This window comes from Mastigoproctus giganteus, chromosome 4 (assembly GCF_048544385.1).
Source record: "Mastigoproctus giganteus isolate SK-2022 chromosome 4, ASM4854438v1, whole genome shotgun sequence".
Taxonomy (NCBI): Eukaryota; Metazoa; Arthropoda; class Arachnida; order Uropygi; family Thelyphonidae; genus Mastigoproctus; species Mastigoproctus giganteus.
The window spans coordinates 228,359,920-228,387,213 of record NC_143578.1 but is presented as its reverse complement, the minus strand read 5'-3'; the positions used below and the strand labels follow the sequence as shown (position 1 = coordinate 228,387,213).

Below are 27,294 nucleotides of genomic sequence, written 5' to 3'. Positions count from 1 at the left end.
TTACCTATTACTTAAATAAACCGTGGAATGTATCTCATACAAGATTTTATACATGTATTCAGATGTGAAAATATATTCAGAGAATGCTATTTACGTTGGAAAATAAAATACAAGTTAGTTAATGTACGTAGATCGTTACATTTCGGGCGTACAAATAGTACTTTATGGTTAAGACAAAAAAAAAAAAATTGAAAATCAACGACTTTTATGCGTGAACTGAGAAAATTCAGTTTCAGCGCATGGCAAACAACATAATATATGTTGTTTCCCTTCAGCTACAATATACGGTCTAGGGATAACCTATGTGATTGTATGAAAAAAAGGAATAATTGCTGGATTTTATTGGTACCATTTTAATGAAATTTGGAAAAGGCTAGACAAATCATTTTAAAAGACCCAAATATAAAAATTTCATGAAAATTCCTCCATTGGGAGTCGAATTGATACATGCGGACATGGTGAAGACAATAGATACATTATACATATATGCCAGCGCACCTAATGATGTCAGTTAGATAGACGAGTTATGCTTATCTTAAATATGATATTTTAGAATTAATGTATTGCTACTAAAAATTTTTAATTAATTTGCTATTAATTATATAATCGTGCATATTTTACCGTTTTTATGCCTAAATAAAATATTTTAATTAAATCAGTTGCATTAAATAATATTTTTCCTTTAAGACTATTTTAATGCTTTTATGGTCTTCTTCAATGCTTTTTTTTTTCTTTTAGAACTCCCAAGATGACCTCATATTGCTGAGTGTTGTTCTGTCTGTTGGTGCGAAGAGTTCACCCAAATGCACACCCATCCCGACTATACAATTCTCAAAGGAGTTCTGGATGTTCAAGTAAGCGTTATATAGACGCTGCCTGGAAAATCAGGATGTTTTCAAAGTTCAAACCCTCACCTCAGTCGCCGCAAGACTCAAAGCCTATTACACAGTACTTCGATATTGGCCGCCAGGTGGCCAGCTGTGGGCCTGAGCTGGTGTGGAAAATTCACGAGTCTATTCGCAAGTCAGACAAAAGGGTAAGTTTTTGTTATACTTTCGCTTGTTGGGCTTTACTTTATCAATTGAGTTGGGAACATAATTGAATTAAGGTACTACTCCGCTAAGTGACTGGTGGACATTGTTTGCTAATTGGGTGTGAATGTGTCACTTTTCTGTTGTGTGTGCCTTGGATTAAATGTAGCGCTAGTGGTCAGTCTTATTACTGGAGTAAATTGGCCGAATCCATGTGAATACCACTCTAATTCACGATATCATTTGAGGAAAATAAAGCATCAGATTCTTCCTTGTATACCTGAAAGGAACGTAAGGGACACCTACAATTCTCTCTGTTGCCGGGAAGGATTTCATTATGTCACTGATGATGAGATTCCATCTGCCCAGAATAGATCCGTGTTCCTGTATAGGAGAAGATGAAATTCAGGAGTCCACTTCAGGTTATCAGATATTGATTCAGTATTGCAGTATCGATCAGGAACGTGTGCCGAAACCGAAGAAAATACTCAAGTAAATGTATGTGCACAGAAAGAGAGAGAGAAAAGGAAAACATATTATCATTTAATGAAACTTCAACTGATTATAAAAAAGACGAGAACTGATTACGTCATGGTTATTAGATTAAATAATATATTTTTTAAAGGTTGTTTTCAAGGGTTGATTAGAGCGTAATGTTTCGAAGTTAGAGAACATTTCAAATTTTATGTTAATTTTCGTATTTATGTCAGTTGGCATCAGTTAGAGAATCTTTCTCCATCTTTATACATATAGTAGAACCTTACACCTTTTTAAATAGAATCGAAATTGCGCACATAGATCAAATAGTAATTTTACAATCATATTATATTTGTTACAGTTGTACCACACGTGAGGGAAATTGTTTCAGGCATGGATTCGAATCTCGTTTTGACAGAAAGAACTTTTATTGGCATTTTTTCCATGATCTGGTCAAGTTAAGTAATCTTGAGCGAGTATCGCAGAGTTTTATATTCCGGAAACTCTGGTTTTTCTTCCAGCAATAGGTAGACCGACCAAAGCATACATGGAATTACTGACGCAATACACTGACACCTCGTACCATTCTTTAGCACTTAACATACAATCAATATACACCAACGTCCTGCTCCGAATTGCCCATGAAATTTGTATACCCTTATTTCTTATTAAGCAAAGTCTGTAAATCAATATGTCCATAATAAGAGATCAACGGCAACGTTTCTCGTTTTACTATTCACACTCAGTGGCTAAAAACTTATAGATGGATTTCTTTCTAAATCTATACATTTTTCTTCAAAACTCGTCATTTAGTGTATTTAAGATATATGATTATTGTTTTGTTCCTTAACTTTTTCACTTTCGAGTCAAAAGGTTAAGCAGTAAACTCTTCATGCATTGCGTCTATTTGGAGAACATTTCGTATTTTACTGTATGTATTTCAGATTGTCATGCAGATCTTGTGCATCATTCCTGTTTAATCTCTTTAACTTGGATCTGTATTCCTTATGAGTTCTCTAGGTCACATTCCTCAGTGTTATTCTCAGTGCGATCAACTCTGATCTTATTCTGTAATGCAGTCTATGCAGAGAACGGCAAGGGGGAGAACGGAAGAGCGAATACCCCAGGCGCCACTGTAAAATTCCTGAGAGAAATAGTTTCTAATAGGTTAGTACATAGTTTAGAAAATAAAATACTAAACAAATTGGAATGCCGGTCTTAGCCAGAGGTCTTCCAGGAATGCATTCCAGCGTCTCTTACACTGTCATCGTCCGCCAGCCCCAGGGAGAGAGAGAAAGGTGACACGGGCTTTCTTTGAGGAAACAGATGAACGTGCGGTTGCCTGAAGGTGTTCCGACTTATTGCTTTGCATGGTCCTTCTTAAGAAAACTTGAATAAATAAATTGATAGATTTCTAACCTTTGAAGGCCCAAGCAATTTCGTTTGTGCAACACCCACAGAGTTGCTAATTTGAATGTGTTCACCTTGATTTATACAGAGTGATTCAGAATTGCGTGATATCAATGCTATGGTGATTTCTTCATAAAAAAAGAATGAAAATTGTACTTCGCGTTTTTTTTTTTTATTTATTTTTTGTTTTTTTGTTTTTTTTTTAAACTCAGCAGTTTTTAAAGTAGAGTTTATTTACTCCGTTTATTTACAAGGTACAATATAGCTTCTCACATTTAGCTTATAAAAAGGTGGTACAGGTCTCTTTAGAGTCGAAATTGGAATTAAAGTTAAAAAATTTGTCTGTTGCCTTAATTCATAAAGTTTCGAATTTTAATTTTTTTTTTCTTTTTGAAACTGGATGAATTAATGCAATACCCGAAGTAGCAAATTTTCTCTAATTTCCATAACCTATTTCCCATGCTTTATGAATAATAATTGCATTATCACTTAATGCTGAGATCCATACCATCATCTTAAAACTAAATGGAGGAAACATAAATCAACGAAATTTCATGGGTTTTTAATAAATTATATTTTCTGAATTCACATTAATTGTGTAATGAATGCATTTTATGTTATTTTTAATTCGTTCCTCTAATACCGGAAGTGGCCTCATGAAATATTAACATCGATTTTCTTGAAAGCTACTGAGTATTCAAAAAATAAATTTAAGAACATTTCTTTTTGTTGTCAAGAGTCCACTGGAATTTATGACTTTCACTGCAAAACTTGATGCCACCAACAATGTTATGCTTCACCTGCTTTCGACTCATATAATTCACAAAATATAGTTCACATATAGTATAGTTCACAAAACATAGCAGAATTATGAGGGAGTTTACTTATACCTGGGTTAATGCACCATAATTTCTACTACCAAAGTAGTTTTAATTATATCTCATATTGTGAATATCTTCACAACGAGTTGCCATGGTATTTCACTACTTCGAATAAGTAACGCTTCACCAGTGGAGAAGCCTATAAAAAGCAACACACTACAAAGTATTCTATTTTTTTTTTATTAAGCATTGAAAAATTTACGTCAAAATATTGAAATGATTAATATTAAAAACTATACAGATTTTTCATCAAAGTATCCTTAATGAGATTTTATTACTGCCATACCGTGGCATTCCGGATTAATTTTATAACAATGTCTTGACTAACATTATTCCAAGCGATCTGCAAGGTTTCCGATATTTTTTTTAAAGATAAACGGACTTGACGGTCTGGATCAGTGACAATCTTTTGTTACTGAAGCCACACTTGAAGTCAAAGGACGAATATTCACGGCACAAGGAAATAGTGATTGCCATTGAACTCAGTGCAGTTTTTCCTAATCTCGCAGCACATTTGAAAATGGTCGCGGCACACCAATGTTCCTGGGCACACCATTTATGGGACATCTAGACCATTCACTTCTAGATGATCCCATAAAAGCTTTGATTGTTTTAAATAAGGCGATATGGGTGGCCACACCATAATTTGCAATATCCCCTGCTGTTGTTTCGTTTGAAGAAATTCCCTGTATAACTTATAGCTACGCTTCGGGTGAATGTCTTGTTGTAATATAAAATTTCTTCCACGAAGTCCAGAGGCTATTGCATTATGTTCAGGAATGCTTTTATAGCCTTCCTTTCTTCAATTCTGAGGATGCACCCACTCCAGAAAAACAGAACTAACCCCAGATCATGATGGAACCACCACCGGGCTTGAATTGTAGTCACTGAACAATGTGGCACTATTTTTACTTCAGTTGATCGTCTCACATAAAGGTCTACACTTGAGTTCAAAAATTTTAAATTTGGATTAATACATCCACAGTACGTTTTTCCAGTCGTTTCTTTCGATTTTCCAATTTTAATAAGTTTTTGGACCGCTCACGACCATGAAGTCTTGCTTGTTTAAAAAGTGTTACAGTGGACGTAAACACTGGCGTTTTTTTGTTCCTATTGAACTGCGCTCGGATTTCAGGTGCAGTCAGTCGCCGATTGCCTTTAGAATTCAGTGTTATGTTGGGCATCCGTTGTTATACATGGTCGTCGTGAACGTGGTGTTATCAACTATCAATCTCATTGAATCGTCAAATTGTAGTTTGTACTCCTTTAAAGGAAATACCTAGTTTTTTTGCTAACACTTAATAAATAATGGCATCACTGGTTAAAGATGCATTGCAGGATCATCTAGACAGGATTTAATTCAGAAAAAGCATGGATTTGTTAAGGGGAAGCCTTGTCTGACAAATTTGATTGGATACTATGATGTGGTTACAAAGGAACTGGATGCAAAAAAATAATTTTGATATCATATACTTGGATTTCAGGAAAGCTTTTGACAGTGTGGCGCATGAAAGAATACTGTACAAACTGGAGCAGAATGGTATTAAGGGGTAAGTTGCTACAATGGATAAGAGGGTGGATGAGTGGGAGAAGACAGAGGGAGCTGCTCTTCGTGGACTAATGTTATTAGTGGAGTCCCACAGGGTTCGGAGTTGGATCCACTGTTCTTTTTTTTTATCAATGATATTGATGAAGGTATATCAGGCTTAATGTCCAAATTTGCAGATGATACAAAGATTGGCAGGGTTGTTAATGACAGTAATGGCAGTGTGCTACTGCAACAGGATCTATAAAATTTGCGCAGATGGGCTGAGAAGTGGCAACTGAAGTTTAACATTGACAAATGGAAAGTACTGCATATGGGTAGAAGTAACCCCAGAGGAACGTACCAACTGTGTGATACTACACTTAGAGTCGCAGAAAATGAAAAAGACCTGTAATTGTACAGTCAGATATGAAGTTTTCTGAGCAATGCAGACAGGCTGCAAGAGCAGGTCATTGGATTTTGTCAATGATATACAGGAATTTTGCCAGCAGGGAAAAGGAGGTGATTATCCCTTTGTATAAGGCAATGGTCAGGCCACACCTTGAGTACTGCGTGCAGGTCTGGAGGCCTCATTTTAGGAAGGATGTAGATTTGCTTGAAGGTGTACAGAGAAGGGAAATAAGATTGATGAGGGAAACGAAGGGATTCTCTTACCAAGAGAGGCTTAAGTTCTGCAAATTGTAACGGCTGGAGACTAGGCACCTGCGAGGCACCTGATCTGATTGAGGTGTAAGGCCTTGATTGGGTTGAGCAGGCTCAATTCTGATGAGATTCTTCCGCTTGCTCAGATTAAGAACCTAATGGGACATAAATTCAAATTGAGGAAAGATAGCTGTAGAATAGATGTGCGGAAATTTGCCTTTAGCCAGCGAGTGGTTAATTGCTGGAACAAACTTCCATCTGTCGTGGAAGTTGGTGGCTTAAATAAATTCAAGGAGAAACTGGACAACCTTTTAGAGGGAATGGTTGTGTGAATTTTATTTTTCGGCTGATGCTACATAAGCTCATACGCTTGCTTTCTTGCATCACATGCCTTTATTGCTATTACATCTCATGGAATAACTTTATTTATACAGAATTATAATAGCAACTCTTTTTTCAACACTCAATTCCTTATTTCTTGTCATGTCCCTACTTTCTAGAATATTATAGAATCTACAATGTTCTATTTCATTCAGCAACCTTCCACATCTTACCGGAATATTTTGGAAATGTCTTGAATATTATTTCTGTTTTTTTTTATGCATAATAGAAAATATTTCATTAAAAACTTTGAAAGTTAACAAAAATGAAACGTGATTCCAAACTTTTAGTCGGGAGTGTATATTACAGTATTGGTACGCGCTTATGTGATATATATGAATGTCGCAAAAATATAAACCTTCAACTTCCGCCACATATTAACACTAGAGAAGCCGATGTCGCCGTTATATTCAGCACACAAAATACATATAAACAGAAATATAAGCGCAAACATTTTTCATTCATCAGCTGTTGAATTTGAACATGACTAGCTGTAACCTGTTCGTATTCAAATATATTCATTTAAGGAAGAGTAAATAAATGTATTCAGTTTTTTTTTATCAGATTAAGCTTACTTTGCAGATTTATTTAAAACACCTTTAGAATGCAACTGCCATGGGTAGACGATTTGATTTCTATCCATAAAGAGATGAGAAGCAATTTCAAATATCATGACGCCAGAAGTCTCGAATTCCTCAGGGCGTTCTGTTTTTTGTTGCCTTTTTCACATCCCCCGGTATTTTTTCTTCTGCGTGGAAATTGTGTACACGTAGCCAATTCCCAAGAACGTAAACAACTCTTTCCCATTCATTTATTTCAATTACCCTTACCTCAACCTTTTCTAAAGTACGGGGGCGGTGTTGAAAGTAATGCCTCTTATTGCGCAACGTTTGAAGAAATGGAATTAAATGATAAAGGAAAAAAACGTACTTTTAGATAAAAGCATTGTCTTGTTTAACGTTATGTTTTTCTACATGTGGCCCACTTAACTCGATACGTATCCTCCATCGTTTAAAAAATTTCTTATACTGTTAGAGTAAAATTTGAATTGTTTTTACTGAGGCCAAATTTTTAAGGTTAAAGCAGCAATTATGAGAGACCATCTCTCACCACGGTTTCTTTAACTTCTTAATTGACGCCAAATCCGTTGCCTCAGAGGTGTTTTTTAAGCTTTGGGAACAAAAAGGTCGCTTGGGGCCAAATCTGAACTGTAGGGAGAATGGCAAACAGCTTTAAATCCCAGCAATGAAATTCAATTCTTGCTAACGTTGCACGGTGAGGTTACATTTTCGTATTGAAGAAACGTTACTGGTATTGTCTGTCCTTACTTGATTTATTATTTTTTTGTGCTTGCTCTGTGTATCAATGTACCCGATTCAATTGACTATTGTTCTTTTTTTTCCCCAAAATTTCCCTCTGTTGCTTGGACTTTTTTTCTAACTAGAAACTAGAAATAACTAGCCACATGGAACACCTAGGTAAACTTTCTACGCCACCTATTTCCGAAATTCTGAACTAAGTATCATTACGTTTTTGTTCACCCTCATATTTTTTGATGTGAAAACACCTTTGGCGGCACCTACTACATTTTTTGGACTGAAGTAAAACCGATTGGTAACGAAAATATGAGACAGAAATGACGCAAACGACGTTACCTCCTAAATGATGCTAACTCAGTCACTAACGTCGATTCGGAAAGTAAGTAGCGGGCGTGAGCATAAAATATATCATTCATTCTATTTCGCGTCAAAGGTGTAAAAACACCTTGGACGCGGTTTTTTTGCTCTCGAGGCTTGCAAGGATGATTGGATCGAATTATTTGATATCTGAGCAAGGGTTGTTTGTCTCATTCTCTCGGAAATTATTATTTTAACACCTAAACTGACCTTAGAATGCGGCACTTGTAATTATTAATATTAATTATTCTAATTCGGACTTTTTCAAACTAAAAGTTGATCAGAAGAGTCTGAAAAGAATCAGTAATTAAAGTGGATAGATTAGATATATCCCATAAATTCTCTCTCTTTCTCTCTCTCTCAAGTGTGCGCCCAGTATAATCTCCGATTTAGAATGTTCGCATTTTTAGCTAACATTAATAATTAACTAATAATTAAAAACTACCTCCGAATGCTCTTTATTGACCCGAAGTCTACATGGCATGGCAGTGTATTAACTTCCATCTAATACAGATCGCTCGTTGGATGTGCTTTTCATTATGCGTATCGCATTCTGATCGTGTGATGGTGTGTTTCATCAATGACACACCACGCTGTATATTTAATTACCAGCTGCGGCGCTCTTTTCCTGTTTAGTGACGTTTGCCAGATGTGGGCGTTTCTCTCTGAAGCCTTGGCTGTGATCGATTTTGGGATGAGAAATGCAAGGGAAGCATCTCCGGCCCGTTAACTGTCTCCGTGAATGAGCCGAACATTTATTTTTCTCAACAAGCCCATTATTAACATTACTAGAGCCATTTCGAAACATTGCCGGAAGCAGTGCTTGCTATTTAATGGTTGCCTTCACAATAATATAAGCGACTGTTGTGTTCCCCGTTGTAATTATTTCTGGGAATAATGGGACTGAGTAATGCGATTTCGTACATTGAGTTTCCAGAGATGGGGGTCGTTTTCTCTAGAGTTACAGTAAACCGAATTGGAGTACATTTCGTCAGCTCCGCGTATTTTTGCCAATGCCCCTGCTTGATAGACCACCCTGTAGGATAGACTCTCATTACAGAGAAGCTGCCTTTGCATGTAAAACGTTGCAGGTGATGTTTCATCCATTCTAAATGAACGGAAGTTTAGACAGACAGAAAATAGTCCAGTCTCATTCCTTTTAACACTTAGAATGTCACATTTAGCTTAGATGATCGAGGTTGACTTCTAGCTAAAGTTTTATCTAGTTACTGTCCGAAATACTGGCGCCAGACTTGAAGGTTTTACGTTCTAGCACGTATGCTTGCTGTATAACTTTTCCTTCTGCTTGGTGGAAATTCATTTATATCAATATAAATGTACAAATATACCCCAAGTCACCATACTTCTCAGTTGAGAAGATGAACGCCTGGTCGTTTGTCACGCTCGAAAAACTGGTCACTCTCATTACTAACGTACAACCAGAAGATTGCAGTCGTTTTAAATTCTACCGGCAAACGCTCTCTGAGTGATAAAACTTCAGTTTCCGACACTCCCAAGCGGATCCATAGCTACCGCCACAAATAGGATGTTGGGAGAAAGGGGGTGGGAAAGAGGTGTATGAAACGTCAGTTGAAAAGAATCCTTAGAAGGGAAGGATGGGAGAAGTGGTGGAAATTTCTTTTCCTTGATAGCTTACGCTCTGCTCAGAAGAGAAATCAGCCATCGCTTGAGGAGGATTGCAAAAACTCTCTCTCTCTCTCTCTCTCTCTCTCTCTCTCTCTCTCTCTCTCTCTCTCTCTCTCTCTCTCTCTCTCTCTCAATATAATCAAAGGGAAGTGGTACCTTAACTATGATTTAAAAATGAAAATTGTATGATTGGCCAAAGAGAGAGTATTTACAAATATCTAAATAAATCTGTTTACCTGTTGTTCAAAATACAGGAATAATTCCAGAAATTATTCGGCTGAGTTTAACACAAGATTTGTCATTGAAACTGAAATCAGTTGGAATAAATAGAGCAATTTCGGGCAATAACGCCTGAAATTGCTCTACTTCTACGAGTATTCTATTCTGTTCTGTTCTTCTGGTTCTGTTGTTCCTTTTTCCAACTATGGAGAAAATTGGCATCTGGTCAACCAACACTGCTTAAAAGAATTATGTTCGTTTTGGTAATAGACCTGTATATTTCGTTTTTCTTTCAGGATGGGACATAATTTCTTGAATTTCAGGATTAAATGAATTTTTTTTTTACAAGTAGGATTTATATGGACAAGGAAGATGGTTCATTCAGCACACATTTAAAAAAAGGGATAAGTACGGAAGCCGTTAAGAATGAATCCGTTGTTGGCACAAAATTGATATCATGATTAGAATAATCATAGAGGCAACTAAGGCCTGATCTTAGCTGCCTCTCTTATTCGGTCGGTTTGGCTGAAAAATTCTTAAAATTTCCGTCTCAAAAGAAAGTATTATCAATTTCTGCCGGCGACGAAAGGAAATTCAAGCCTTTTCAACAGAACAGATTATGAAGACAGTACAAATGACGCATAAATGTATGGTTGGTTGGTGTACTGTTTTAGACGCTGTGTGTGGGCAGCATAGTAGAATCTGAATCGTCACCGTCCTCCTCACACCAGTTTCAAAAGGCCCGGGTTCAAATCCCGTCAATGACGCGAGGAACTTTAATGGTTTTTTTTTTTTTTTCCCCGCTCCGTGGCTAAGTTAGTCGGTCTCAGGCGTAGATAACAAGATTTTTCCTCCAGAAAAAACTCCAGAAACTGGAGTTTTTTCGTCCAGCAAAACAGGCAAATCGACCAGAGAACACACGCAATTTAGAGAAATAAATGCGGGTTTATGTAATCAATTAACGGGTAACCTTAATATAATACATATATATTTTTTCTATTTTAAACCCTTTCTGTGCGGCTAGAACAATGAAATCGTCACCACACCGTGGAGAACACAGTGATTATACCAACTGTGCTAGCCATGAGGGCTACAAAATGTTCCATTTTATAACCTATCTTCAACACTTTATACCACAGTTTGAGAATTTTGATATAGTTATCTTCTTTTCTAATTAACTTGCCCATCGTAGGGTAATAACACAATCAGGAGATGTGAGAAAGTATTATATGCACTCAATTATCAGTGAAGTGTGTGACCACAGTATCCGCAATGGACTGGGCCACATAGCTTGCAGTATAAAAAGAAAAACAGCTTTTAAACTACAGCAGTGATAATTTGCATCTGGTCTTGCAATTCAAAGTGATAATAGCAGTTACGGAACATAGTAAAGATATCACGGAGTTTCAAAAGGGCTTGATTATGGGAGATCCTGCATCCATCCACTTGCTTACGGCCCACCTGTGGTTAAGGTGTACAAAGAATGGTGTCGAACGGATCAAACCACATCGCCAACGGAACTGTAAGCATTGCACAAAGTAGATTTTCGTAATGAACAAAGGATACAGCTCAGTATAAAAAATTATTATTTTAGGGTTGCCCGTAATTAAATACATTAATCCGTATTTGTGTCTGTAAATTGCGTATGTTCTATGGTTGATTTGCCTGTTTTGCTGGACGAAAAAACCCCAGTTACTGGGGAGCAAAACCTTGCTATCTACGCCTGAGACCAACTAACTCAGCCACGGAGTGAAAAAAGCCCATTAAAGTTCCTCGCGTCATCGACGGGATTCGAACCCAGGCCTTTTCCACCCGGTGGGGAGGACGGTGACGATACCACTGTGCTACCGCGCAGACACAGCTCGGTATAGGAGCCCAAGGGCAGATCACAGTGCGACAATTGATATCGCAATACAAAATGGAGAGTGCAAGAAAATTATCCCAAATGACGATTCGCCGCACACTCAGACGTATATGGTTCCACAGCAGACGACCCAAGAGATATCCATTCTGTCACCACTGATCATCGTCGAAAGCGAATGTTGGGTGTCAATAACACGCTGATTGGACACTGGAGGACTGGAAACGAGTGGGCTGGTCTGATGAGACCAAATACCTGGTGCAACACGCTGACTGACCTTCGTGTGTGGCGCAAGCAATACGAATCCATGGATTCATGCATGGTAGATCCATGGATTTATGCACGATGGATCCATGATGAGGTCTCTGCTGGCAGCTGTTAGGAGATGATGTACTCCATGCCATGTTGCATTTTTTTCCGGACATAAACTGGATCGTCCAAGACGATAATGCGCCGTGTCATCGGGTCCGCACACTGCACGAGTGATCCGAGGTACACAGTGAAGATATCGCCCATCTTGTCTGGCCTCCGAATTCTCCTCAACTTAATTTAATTGAACACCTGTGTGATGTTTTTAAACGGGAAGTGATGCGTATGGACACGCAGTCGTAATCTATTCCGACACTGGTTCAGGACTGAATCCATTGTATCCATGTCAAAGCATGTGGAATTGATGCAGCATGCTGTTGTAGCTAATCTACGTAGCTGCTTCCTTCTAAGGAGTAATTTGCGTATCTTGAGTCGTTTACAGACAGTCATGTTAAAGCTGTTATTTTGTTAAAGTGGTTGCCATTGTGTTAAGTGATGACACAAAAAGCGAACAGTAACTTTTGTTTTCATCTGGGGAAAAGTGCAACTGAAAATTGGTAAAACAGCATATGGTAATAATGCTCTTTGCGTGTGTGTTTATCACTTGGAAAATTTTAAAACAACTTGAAATTCCAAAATATCGCCTTAGAAAAGATCATAATCTAGACATGCGCGGCGTTCATTTGCTGGGGTGGTAGCGGTGCTCAGATCATATTGTTTACGTACACGCTTGTCCGTTTAGAGTGCAGGATAGCATGTGAAACAGGCCATGCGTGTGCATAATACAGAAAGCTTCCGCATTACATAGCGAAATGTAATAAATGCAATTGGCAATTGCGCAAATACAAGTAGATCTCTCAATAAGAAAAGAAAACAGAGAGAAAGAGATGAAAAGGAGATTTGAACAGAATTGCGTGCCCACTTGAAAATTGAAATGAAAGGACAGAATACTAAGGAAACATACGATTACGGTTGTTTCGTAATTTAAACACAGATATTTACAGGTAAATATTGAGAAACCAAGTGGGTATGGAAAAAGCATCCAAAACAGAAAATGCAAAGCAAAATAAACGTTTGAATCAGCTTATCTGCTTACTGGTTGTATGAAAATGAATGGATTCATTCACTCCTCTTATCTCCTTCAGACAATATCCAACCGCGCTGGTATGGATCAATCGAAGTTCTGGTGCAGAAGACTTCCCCATTTCCATGAAAGGGAAGGTTAGAGAACTTGTAGCCCCGAAATTACGCAGAATTTTTGAATGGCAGATATACCCCGGAGGAGGTTTCTGTGCGATAAGAATTCCCGGTTGAAACGCGAAAAATCACTACTTCTCCCGTGGAAATGAAATATCGACCTGTTGCGCCATTTAGATCATGTCGGTCAGCGACTTGTGCTGACTTGGCTGCGTAAAATGGGTTTGATTATCGGACGACACCCTGCACGGAGTTTCCAGATACCGTTGTCCAAACTCGGGGTTTCTATAAACGAAGCTCAAATATTGACAGTATCGAGAGAATGTAAAGTTTATGTTCGGGAATCGATAACGTCTTTATAAAGCACGCGCGCAGACACAGACATATACACAGAGGCAGACATGTATTCATACAGAAAAAAAAAAGAAGACATTTGCGTATCCAACTTCGAAAGCTGAATTACTGATCTCATAAATAGCTAAACCTTGATTGTCGATCTATCCCTGCAAGTGTAGCCTACCCCTATCTACTTCCGTTACAGTGAAATGACATTTACAGGAGAAACTTCAAACGCTGCATTGCATTACTCCTTTATTTCCATTTGATATTACATCTCAGCAAGGCTGGAGAAATTGCATACCACGTTCCATTCTTTATTATACACATTTATATCGCCTTTCTTTATCATACTTTGGGGTTATCTGCTTCTCTACGGCCTCTACTATTGCATTGTGAGAGTATCCAATAGATTCTTCTATCCAATACTCTCACAATGCAGTAGTAGAGGCTCAAAGACAGGGTATCCCCCTGTCTTTCTTTATCAAATGTTTTCGCATTGTATATTCATAGCCTCTAGCATTAGTGTTATTTTCGTATTCAATGTTAACTGCTTGGTAGAGATTTGTCTGGTGCCTCTTCTAACAAACATATAGACCCCCAGACTACTTCAGTTCCAACATAGTACACTGTGATGATATGACAACTCTGCAGATGGATCAGAAATATATATAGTGCTATGTTTATGCTATATATGCTGTATATGTGTTATGTTGTATAGTTGTTCCTGACCACTTCGGTCAGGAACAACTATACAGGTTCCAGGGTTCGGTGTCGGGTCCGCTGTTGTTTTGTATATTGATCAATGATATTAATGAAGGTATATCAGGCTTAATGTCGAAGTTTGCAGATGATACAAAGGTTGGCAGGGTTGTTAATGACAGTAATGGCAGTGTGCTACTGCAACAGGATCTAGATAATTTGGGCAGATGGGCTAAGAAGTGGCAACTGAAGTTTAACCTTGACAAATGCAAAGTACTGCATATGGGTAGAAGTAACCCCAGAGAAACGTACCAACTGTGTCGTACTACGCTTAAGGTGGTAGAAAATGAAAAAGACCTGGGAGTAATTGTGCAGTCAGATATGAAGTTTTCTGAGCAATACAGACAGGCTGCCAGGGCAGGTCATGGGGTTTTGTCAATGATATATAGGAATTTTGCTAGCAGGGAGAAGGAGGTGATTGTCCCTCTGTATAAGGCAATAGTCAGGCCACGCCTTGAGTACTACGTACAGGTCTGGAGGCCTCATTTTAGGAAGGATGTAGATTTACTTGAGCGTGTAGAGAGAAGGGCAACAAGATTGGTGAGGGGAATGAAGGGATCCTCTTACCAAGAGAGGTTTAAGTTCTGCAAATTGCAGTGGCTGGAGACTAGGCACCTGCGCGGTGATCTGATTGAGGTGTATAAGGCCTTGAATGGGTTGAGCACGCTGAATTCTGATGGGATCCTTCCACTTGTTCAGATTACTTTTTTATTTTTTTATTTTATTTTATTAATAAAAAGATACACAACAGGTAACCATTAACAGTGTATCTGAGATCAGATCAATAAACATAATAACAATAATGTGAAATCCTATAGGACGATAAACATTGATATAGATTCAAACAATAAAAGCATATGTACAAAAGAGGATTGTATTAAGTTAAGTTACCGGTAAAACAAGTAATAATTAATCCGTTAGAGAATAGAAAAATAATATAACAAATAATAAGCTACAATAATTAGATGTGAGCTAGACACTTTGCAGTTTAAGTGAAGAGGCAAACTTGTGGATGGAGTTCATCAGTGATTGGGAGTTGTCAGAGAAGTCAATGCGAGAGTCATTTGCTGATTTGCTGATTCTGTTCAGTGGACTGAACTTCATTAAGTCCGTGTTGGCAGAGTCAAGGCGAAACGGTGTAAGGTTCCTGACTTGTCTACAGGGAGCATTGAAGTTTATTTTACTCAGGATATCAGATGCTTCATAAATTCCAGTGATTACTTTGGCTAGGAGGGCGATGTCAGCAGTAACTCTTCTGGTGCACAGAGGCCTTAGATGAAAGTAATCACACAGCGATTCATAATACACTGAGTGATAGAATAGAGGATTGCGGTACGTAAGGTAACGGATAAAGTTTTTTTGGACTGCTTCAATTTTGTTAGTTAAAGTCTTTGTGTGAGGATTCCAGATGGGTGAACTGAATTCAAGGATTGGAAGAACAATAGTTTTATAAAGGATAACCGCATATCTGTAGTTTTTGAACTTGTATGTGTTCCGTTTGATGAATCCCAGTGTTTTGAATGCTTTGCTGGTGATTTTAAGGACATGGGCATCGAATTTAGCACTGCTGGAAAAGAGAATCCCTAAGTCGTTAACTTGGTCACACCTTTCGATGATCACAGAGTTAATACTATACTCCGTATTCATTAGTTGTGGAGATCTGCAAGATGAGAAAGAGATAACTTTGCACTTCGAGGGGTTAGCAGACAAGCCATTCAGAGATAGCCACAGAGAGAATTTATTGAGAGCACATTGAAGTTGTTGAGAATCGGTAGTCTCCTTCACTGCTGAGTAGATCTTAAGATCATCTGCATAGAGAGCAACTTGAACATTGGAGGTGTAGATGAAAGAAGGAAGATCATTTACGAAAACAATGAAGAGAAGAGGACCTAAGGGAGAGCCTTGTGATACTCCGCTTAGTGGTATAAAACAGTCTGAGTTCACTTGATCGATGATAACGCTCAAGAAACGATGCGTAATATAGCTGCGTAGCCATGAGAGCAAAGGGTCACGGATGCCATATAGCTTAAGTTTTTCCAGAAGTTGTTCGTGCGGGACTTTATCAAATGCCTTAGATATGTCTGTGTAGACTGCATCAACTTGTAGGTGGTTATCAAGAGCTTCAGAGGTGTATTGCCAGAAAGGAAGTAAATTTGTGACTACTGACTTGCCACTGCAGAAACCATGTTGATTCTGATCGATAAAAGGCTTGAAGAATTCGAAGAGATGTTTGTGCACTGCTGTGTCGAAGAGTTTAGCCAGGCTGTTTTGCAAGGTTATGGGTCTGTAATCGCATACGTCATTTTTATCACCTTTTTTGAAAATAGGAACTATATTGACCTGCTTAAAGTGCTTAGGATACTTCCCCAGCCTGAGAGACAGGTTGAAGATCCGTAGTATGAGGGGTTTCAATGTAGTGACAGTCCTTTTCCAAAATAGGCCTGGAATGTCATCTGGGCCTCTAGTATAGTCATTTTTCATGCTTTTTAATGCCGAGTTTAAATCTTCATCAGTGATAAAGAGATTAATGAGGATATCATCTTTAACAGGTGTGAAGTCAGGAAATGAGGCAGGTCTCAATGTATCATTTGTTTGAATTCTAGAAAAGTGTTTGGCAAACTCTTGAGCAATACTGAATTCGTCAGATAAGAGAATTCCATCTGCGTTTCGGAGTTGTAACTTTCTACTGGTTATGTTCTTATGCTTCATGAAATTCCAGAATGGTTTGATATCTCTGTGAGTAAGCAGACTATCCTGAACTGACTCTGTATACATGTTGTAGGAGTTTAATATGAGAGTTTTCACTTCTTTGCGGAGTTGGCTGAATATTTCATAGTATTGACTGTCACCTGTTTGCTTATATTTGTTTCTGTAGAATTCTTTGGATTTAATTTTACGTATTAGTTCACTATTATACCAGTGCGGGTAGGTAGAGCGTGCGGTAAGATGGGATTGAGGAACAATGTCAGATATAACTGAATGGACACAGTTAATCAGGTTGTTGGTGAGCACATCGATGTCATCCATAGCGTCAGCGAGCTGCTTGTCTACGTTTCTTAGAGCTAGGTTGAGCAGAGGCCAGTCAGCCTTTCTGAAATTGAATCGAGGAGTACGGGAGCTGCATTTGAAGTTATGAGAAGTCACTGTGATGTCAAAAGTAATTGGTGAATGATCCGAGTGAAATATGGGGTTGTCGGTGTGAACATCTATATGAGTAGAGGAAAATATTAGGTCGAGGTAGGCATTTTCTCTGGTTGGAAAGTTGCAAATTTGTTCCAGACCATAGCTGTGAAGCATATTAAAGAGAGCCCTAGTCTGCAGTGATGGAGAAGAAGATCCTAAATTGGCCATTTGACAGTTAAAGTCACCCAAAACCATTGCTATGTCGGCAGATTGAATTAGTGGGAAGATTGATTCCAGCGAGCTTTCTAAGTACTGGAGGTCTATATTAGTTAAAGGAGGTGGAAAATAAAGCAATACTATTAAAACCTTTAACTTGCCAAGATGAAGAAGGCAGTATACTGATTCAATATTTGTGAAATTTGATGCAGTTTCACAGAGTATATGGTTAGAATGTATAATAGCTACTCCGCCTCCACGAGATCCTCTGTCCTTTCTATGGATTGTATATTGTCCATCTATAATCTCCTGATCATCAATATCAATGGAGAGCCAGGTTTCAGTGAGCAGGTAAATGTCGTAAATATGTGAGCCTTGGATTGCTCTGAAGTGGTTTAGGTTGCTAATTATACTCCTGCAATTCTGAAGGTAAACACTGAACAGTTGGTATCTGGGGATTCTATGACGAGAGGAGAACATAGTATGTGTAGATAGCAGGGTATCTGATTGCTATGCCGGTGGAGAGGAGATTTTGGACTCCCTTGATGGTCTGTCCGTGAAGCGTTTTTCTAGAGCCCCTGATAAAAGGGATCTTAGATTCAACACTTTTTCTGTTTGTGATGGAAGGCATGTTATTATAAAAGATGAGTAGGCGGGACATCGTGTCTTCAGAGAACGGACATCTACTCCGAAACCATATTCTTCTTTAATTAGGTTGATAAGATCTTCAGATTTAGTGGAGGGTCCAAGTCTAGAAAGAAAAATTCGGTCTTTTGTGGGAATAATTGTGATATTATACTTGTGTTTGAGTAACTGAGATTTTTCTGCAGTAGTTACATTCTGTGTTTGATGAGTTATGGCTGGAAGCTTGGAGAAAGTACCTTGAGATATAGATGCTTTAATATTTTCTGACGGTTTGTTCTGTTTTGATCTTTGGTGCGATATTTGAGACTGGCAATTAGAAACAGGTTTACTCACTGTGGCGGCAGATCTACAGACAGGTTTGCAGACCTCATTAGATGTGGCAGCAGTTATTTTTGCATATGTTGCCTTAACTGATGTTGAAGAGGATTCCGCTTGGTGACTCTGAGCTTGTGAAATAGAAGTACAGACAGAACTGTTCCGCAGAGGAGAGTAGGTGGGAGGAGTGGTTCTATTTACATCAGAAGAATCATCTAACAGAGTCTGTTTGGCAATAAATTGCTCAGTTGAATGACTTGAATCATGAATGTTAGCAGGCTTGGGCAAGTTAATATTTGCAGCAGTAGAACTATTGAGGCCGGTGGAAGGTGAAGATCTGGTCTCAGTACTGAGGGCATCGTCAGTTAATGAAGAATTCGTATTCACTTTGAGCCCATTGGTGTCGAGAGTAGGTTCAGAATTCTTCCTAGCTTCCCTTAAGTGGCAAGACATAACTGATGTGAGATTTTTAATTTGGGCGTTAATGTCAGAAATTTCAGCCTGTTGATTAGCTAATATTGTTTTTATACCACAAATCTCCGTGTATAGCTCGCTGTTTCCTTCATTGAGTGTATTAGAATCCAGGAGAATTTCAGAGTTTGCAGTATGAGGTGCGCTGATTAGATGAGTTTGAATGAGGATTTTCTGCATAGTGTTAAAGAGTAGTTCCTGGAATTCAGTTGATTGCAGAATACCAAAGGTTGGATTCAGAGTTTCCGTAGGGAAGGAGTTAGCGCTGAGATCTTCTGACAGCACAGATATATGTGTTTGAGTTGATGCATCTGAGATTTGATGCGACAACAAAGAAGGATTAGAGGCTTCATCCATGTACGATTCAGAGTCGGTATTTCTAGTTATTGGCATGATATTTGTCTCAAATGTACTAGAGTACGGCATTTCAACTTTGTTAGCCGAAGAGGAGGAAAGTGACTCAGGTTCCGTGCTGTTTGGCGTTGCAACAGTTATAGGGCTTTTCTGAGAATTTCTGAGTCGACATCTATCACAACAGAATGATTTCCGCCGACTTTTATTTAATTTTTTCAGGTCAGAATGTGTACAGTCATTGCATATTAATTGTTTGCACTCAATACATTGGACAATGGGGTCAGAGCTGGTCCCACAGATGGTGCAGACGTTAGAATTTTGACAGGAGGTAGTATTTGTCATATTGAATTCAGTTACTGTAGTTTTACTAGATAATTTAATATCACCACAGTTGTGGTTTAGCAAGCAATAGGCACTGTGACCAGCCGGTCGCCTTAGTTGCCCTGCAGTGAAATCCACAGGGAGCAGGGGACTAAGTAGGGAGGGAAGAACAGAGCGGCTAGGCAAAACTCTAATGCCTGGTCAAGGTCAAGTGTCTGTTGGACACATGTATAAGTTGAACTACAAGATAATGGCTGAAAGCGCTTGTATGGAGTAGCGGAATGAACATGCAGAAATTCATTTAATACTTATCTGTTGTCCGTTCAAACAATACAGTACTTGCACCTGGCAGTCCAAGGGCCTATCCTTATGTGGTGGCACTAATAGGAACTTAATACTTTAAATAAAAAAACACACAAAACAAGAAAAGTTTACGGAGCATATCATACAGACAGCCGGACACAATCATCCCCCACCTACGAATCTAAGGGGGCATAAATTCAAATTAAGAAAAGACAGATGTAGAATAGATGTGCGTAAATTTTCCTTTAGCCAGCGGGTGGTTAATTGCTGGAACAAACTTCCATCTGTCGTTGTGGAAGTTGGCAGGTTAAATAAATTTAAGGAGGAACTGGACAGGCATTTGGAGGGAATGGTGTAATTTTTTTTTTTTTTTTTTTTTTTTTGGCTGATGCTGCATAAGCTTGTAAGGACCCGTCCTTACTTTAATTAATAAAAATTGTTAAATATTATGAGAATTTAACTGTAATACGAATAGTGGTTTTCTGATAAAAACAACATGGGTTAAGAAGCTCTGGAATTCAAAAATACCTTCCAGTCACTCCCTGTTAGTTGTAGTTTGTTTGTATGGAAATTCTTTGACGAGTCAGTAAAAGTAAATAACCGTGACAAATCCCCATTAAGACAGAGGCAGATGCACCATAGTAAGGGCCAAGAGCACTTAAGTTGGCTCTCTTAGAAATTTCACGGTGGAACGCTAGTAGAGGTGGGCGACGTCACCAGGTGTGCGCGCGTGAGGTCACGGGAAGAGCTGTGACGTTTCTCAGTTAACCTGAACTTCCGCCTCTCGTTCTAGATTGTTCTGGTATATTCTAGGCCACGGAAGTTGGGAAGAAGAGCCGCCCACGGAAGAGGAGAGGAGACAAATGAGAACACAGGAAAGGGATGCGCAGATCTCCTATTGGCCAGGAAGAAAGTGGAGGGAAATTTGAGAGGGAGATTGAGAGGGAAGTTTTCGTGGCATTCTGGAAAAGTTTTCGGGGGATTCGGTAGAAGTTTTCGGAGGAGTCGGAAGAAGTTCTCGGAGCGGTCTGGAGAATGATTTGAATGAGTTGGAGAACGGTACAAAGTGGAGCAGTAGTCTAATTTGGGTGATAGCTGCAGCCCTGAGGTAGATGGAAGCAGTGATAGAAATTCTGAATATCCCGACAGCCTGTAGGAATGTTCACCTGTAAGCATGGAAGCCGTAGCAAGGAAGAATCACATCCTGAGAATTATATAGGCAAAGCCAGTCTAATGAGTGGTCGAACCATTGACCTACTAGACAACTCCTCTATCCACGGAAGAAGAAATGCTGACCGGTAAAGAATATACGACCCTGATTGATCCCAGCCGTGCAGTACCCGTTAGGGAGACACCATAAATCACCGAGATCCCCAAAAGAGCGCCCCCGCATTCCAGTACCTGAATGACCGATATGAAAGGAAGCCGAGCAGAGAGGAAAGTTCCAGGCCAAACATGTAAGTGCTATAGAGTTTACCGAAATAGGTGTACCTAATTTATTAAGGAGAGGACTTTAGGAGAAATAAGTATATATATAGTTAAGGAGGGAGATTTAAGCAATGAATATATGTATAAAGGTGTAATGTATTTAAAACAGACGTAGCCTAAATTTGAAATGAAGCCCCTCATATAAATGCTTGATGGAAGGAGAGGGTTTAATAGATAACTGAGAATTGTTTAAAGTTGGGAAAGGTTTTTATATTATATATGAAGTTAAAGGTTGGAATTTTGATTTATAATGAGTTGATTTGTGGAGAGTATTTCTGATTTGAGTAGGGGCTAATTAAAAGTGATATATATAAAGGTATAGAGGATTAACGGTCCTGAAGGGTAATGTTAAATTGAATTGATTAATATTTCCTGTTAACCTGATTGCAGTAAAGGTGTCTAATTGAATAAATGAAATTTTCTTACAAATTGAGACACGAACTCTGAAGGTTTTTGTGAGCCAGTTCATTGGCTGGTAGTTGTTGGTGTATTATATAGACTGTTCAGAAGAAGAGTTGGAAGAATCTATGTGAAGTGAATACCACGACCTATCCAAGTCCCTGTAAAGAACACGAAGAGACACCATTGCATAATGAATAATAATGTGTATTAGAATAGGATATCTGATGATAAAACATTGGAGTTTGAACAAGATATTTACACATATAAAGGTTAATGAAATAACAAGTCACTATTATTAGTTTCTGTATGATATGTTAATAAACATTGTTTTATTTTACATTCATGTGTTGGAGTCTGTCATTCCGAAACTCAGCCAATCCTGTGGAGAAATACTTAAAATAATTAAGGTCCCCTTCGAGTCAGGTAATCTTCTGAGAACAAACAAGTCAGATGCTAAAGTGGGAGGATTGGACTACGGGGATATACATTAATACAAAAGGAAAAGATACAAAAAAATAACCCCATAAGTAATAAACTTACCCTGCCCCCCACAAGCTTATACACTTGCTTTCTTGCATCACATGCCACTACTACTACTACTACTACTACTTTGCTACCTGGAAAGTGCATCCTGTTACCCCGGGATCGATGTGACAGATGGGCATCACGCAAATGTATTTAACTGTTTTATCATGAAAGTGCAAGACATGTTTCTGAAAGTTTAATTTAAAATCTAGAATGATACCCAAAATTTATGTGACTATGAGATGGAACGATCAAAAAGTGTAATAGTTGGAGGCCTGGAAACGTTATGGTCGTCCTTAAGATAGAGGAGTTTAGTATTATCAGAAAAAATGTTAAGTTTATTAAGAACAGACCAAGATCCCAGATCAATAATAATGTTATTGGCAGTACTTTTCAGAGAAGAAAGAGAAATTCCAAAGTTTAGAAGCCTCAGGTCGTTAGCATATGCGACTTTGGAAGCACTGGGGGTTGAATGGTGAAGCTATTCATTTATAATCAAGTCCCAGATGAGTTGACAGAGAAGTAAACATTTTGGATGAGAGACAGGGCCACTAATTTGCTGAGTGCCAGAAATGACATAGACAGAAAAGTGGAGAAAAAAGGGTGCAGGTGAAGATGCAGAATTATGAGGAGTATTGAGCAACTGTAATACGAGCAGAAAACCTACCTCAACAAAGGAAGTCAAATACTCCATAGAAAACTCTGAAGTTCTAGGCAATTGCCGAATTAAAATATTGGTTTTGTATCGCCTCAACGTATTTTCCCAAACGATCCTTGAAATCTCTTTTTGCCTAGCTGATGATCGTTTTATGGAGAGAGTAAATTTCTGACAAATAATTGTTTACATTAAGCGTTATACGTTTTAAGTATCTAGCAATCCATTCTGACAACACTGGATAGAATGGAATACAGACTACACTGATATTGGCAGACGATCTCGCTGTCTTTACAATGTCCGTCTCACTGATGCCACAACATACAATTCATGAAGAATCCCGAGTGGGATAATCTGTAGTATGACTACATGCACATCAGTTTTCTGTATTGTGTTAGTCGAATACCACAAAGAAAACCGATTTTATTAGCATTAGTAGAGGCATATGATGCAAGAAAGCAAGCTTATGCAGCATCAGCATAAAAAAAAAAAAACACACGCTCCCATTTCACCCCCCGTTAGTTCCAAGTACATGTCCAGCTCAGCCTTAAATTTATTTAGGCTGTCAACTTCTACAACAAAGGATGGAAGTCTGTTCCACCAACCAACCATTCGCTGGCTAAAGAAAACTTCCGCACATCTGTCATACATCTGTTTTTCCTCAGTTTGGATTTATGCCCTCTCAAATGATTATTCTGAGCAAGAGGAAGAATTCCATCAGCACTGAGCATGCTCAAGACATTCAAGGCTTTATACACCTCAATCAGATCACCTCGCAGGTGCCTAGTCTCCAGACACTGTAATTTGCAAAATTTAAGCCTTTCTTCGTAAGCGCAACCCTTTGTTCCATTCACTAATCTTGTTGCCCTTCTCTGTACTCGTTCCAGCAGCTCTACATCCTTCTTAAAATGAGGCCTCCAGACCTGTATACAGTACGCAAGGTGTGGTCTGACCATTGCCTTATATAAGGGGATAATCACCTCCTTATCCCTGCTAGAAAAATTCCTCTATATCATTGACAAGACACTGTGAGCTACTCTTGGTGACCGTCTGCACTGCTCAGAAAACTTCATATCTGCCTGCACAATTACCCCCAGGTCCTTTTCGTTCTCTACCACTGTCAGTGTAGTACCACAGAGTTGATACGTCACTCTGGGGTTACTGCTTCCCATATGTAGTACTTTACATTTGTCAGTGTTAAACTTCATTTGCCACCTCTCAGCCCATCTGCTCAACTTTTCTAGATCCTGTTGCAGCAGCGTACTGTCATTAGTGTCATTGACAACTCTGCCAACCTTCGTATCGTCTGCAAACTTGGACTTTAAGCGTGATATACCATCATCAGTATCATTTATAAATACAGAAAACAACAATGGACCCAACACTGAACCCTGAGGGACTCTACTGATAGCATTAGTCCACGATGAGCACTGTCCATGTGATTACCACTCCCTGTCTTCTCCCACTCAACCATCCCTTTTTCCATAGCAGAAATTTGCCTCCAATGCCACACTGCTCCAATTTGTGCAGCAGTCTTCCATGTGCAACAGTATCAAAAGCCTTTCTAAGATCCAAATATATAATATCAAAGTTATTCTCTGCATCCTGTTCCTTTGTGACCACATCATAGTATCCAATCAAATTGGTCAGGCAAGACTTTCCCTTAGCAAAACCATGCTGTGTCCGAGCTATAACTGAAGTCTTATCTAGATGATTCTGCAGTGCTTCTTTAACTAGTGCCTCCATTAAGTTTCCTGAAACAGAAGTTAAATTAACAGGTCTATAATTACTTGTGTTGCCCTTTGATCCTCCTTTGTGAATTGGGGTCACATTTGCACATCTCCATGGGTCCATGGGTACCTCCTCTGAGTCCAAAGAAGCTCTCATAATTATTGCTAAGGGTTTGCTTACTTCCTTTGCTGCCTCCTTTAATATAACTGGATAGATTCCGTCACCCCGGGTGCCTTTTTTATGTTTATCCTCAACACTTTTTCCTCTCAGTTATTACAAAATCATCCAGCTCACTGCCAGAGTTTAACTCACCTCTGGCATTCCCCTCCCTGAATAACTCCTCATGGGTGAATGTAGATGCAAAATACTCATTTAGTTTGTTAGCCACTTGAGCATGATCATCAACAGTTGAACCATCGATATCAAGTGGACCACTCTGATTCATCCCTTTCCTTCTAGAGTTTACATAGGTAAAGAACTCTTTGTTGTTTTTCTATGCATCATTTGCCAAGGATTTCTCATAATCTGCCTTTGCCTGCCTAATGTCTGTGACGTGGTTAAAGACCAGCTTATATCTATCATAGGCTTCCATGTCACCCATTAATTTATATGTATCCCATGCATTTGTCTTCTCTGCCACATGTCTCATTAGTTCATCTGACATCCATTAAGACAAAACCTTGAACAATATTTCTTAGTTGGTATGTAGAGCCTGGTAGCTTCCAAGATAAATTCTTTGAATGCTTCCCATTTTGAATTTGCTGTTGGTAACATCATCAGTTGGTCCCACCGTACAGAATTTAAAATCTGTCTCAGACCACCGTAGTCACCTTTACGAAAGCAAAACGCTTTCCTTTACCCCTGATGGTAGTTACCTCTTTGAGTAAATCCCACTTCAGCACACTGTGATCACTGCCACCTAGTGGTTCCTTTATCTGCAGATTCTTAATGCATGAAGAATCACTACTGATAATCAGAGCAAGAGTATTACTCCGTCTAGTTGCCTCCCGAACATGCTGATAAAGAAAACAGTCATCCATAAATCCATAAAAGCCTTGCTAGTGTGTGAGTGATCAACCCACAAATTCCAGTCAATATCTGGGAAATTAAAATCCCCCATTATAAGACTCTGATTTACTAGCCTACTCTATTTCCTTGTACAGTTCCTTATTATACTCATCAGAGTCATTAGGCCTATAACACAGTCCTAATCTCAATTTTGATCTCCCAATGCTTATGTCACACCAAACTGACTCGACACTGCACTGTCCAGCGATGTCGACTGGCTTCACTTCCTTGGATTTCATGTGTTTCTTAACTAATAGTATAACCCATCTCCTCTTCCTATCTTGTCTATCCTTCCTGTACACATTGTACTCCCCAAATTCCAGTTCTGCATTCCTTATATCTGTGTGACACCACGTCTCTGATATCCCAACAATATCTGCCTTTGATGTTCTGAGCAATACCTCAAATTCATCAAATTTATTTACCAAACTCCTAGCATTGGTGTACATACCTGCACCTGTTCCTATTCTTAGCTACCCTAACACGACCCATGTGTTTACTTGTACTGCAATGACTCCCAGCAGTCTCTGAAATACCCTGCATCTTGTTTTCCAGACTGCTGCTCATTCGAATAGAAGCAGTGAACGAATCACTTTCACCTCTGCCAGTGGCTAATATTAATCTATTAGCTCTTGTATCCCCCCCCCAAGCTAGCAGTTTTCCGACCCACCGAACACTGCCTCGATAGTATCAGCAAATATTCTTGCACCCTTTCTATTTAAGTGTATCCAATCTCTGTAGAAGCAGTCTCTCCTGTTAACAAGTACAGACCAGGCTGAAAAAAATTCTACCCCTTGAGCCTTACACAATCTTTCCAGGGCCGAATTGATCTACAAGGCTCTCATCATATACTCCCTCCTATCGTGTCTGGGCAGAATTGCAGACACTTTCAAATTCAACCCTAATTCACGGATTTTTTTCAACAGTGACCTGTACTTGTTAAGTAATTACATATTAAGAGTCTCCTATTCTTAATGTCATTAGTGCCAACGTGTACAACAATATCACCCTTTGTGCCCTTAAAAAATGATATCTGCTCTACAACGTCATCAACTTTTGCCCCTGCCAGACATACCCTGGTCCTCTTCCACCTATCCTTTTTACATAGCATGTTTCCCGTTTTCCTGAAAATAGAATCAACAACTACTACTAGTTCCTGTTGGGCCAGCGCATTCTGCCTTGGGGGTTGCCGCTGTGGTCCGTGATGATCACGTGCAAACTCTGGCGTTGATGTGGGCAGCTGAGAACTTGATGGGCCCCTCAATTTAAATCCTTCGACGGCATCCACCCTGTCCTTCAAGC

The 27,294-nt window shown here is 38.9% G+C and overlaps 1 protein-coding gene across 1 annotated transcript in view; it reads left to right on the top strand.

Moving 5' to 3' along the window:
• Positions 1-27,294, top strand: part of LOC150087461 (SCY1-like protein 2) — a 412,155-nt gene that overhangs the window by 298,464 nt on the left and 86,397 nt on the right. The window contains exon 2 of the mRNA XM_090372082.1: positions 739-1,036. Within this exon, the coding sequence (XP_090228208.1) occupies positions 890-1,036 (147 nt within the window). The 5' untranslated portion in view covers positions 739-889. The remainder of the gene's footprint in view (positions 1-738; positions 1,037-27,294) is intronic.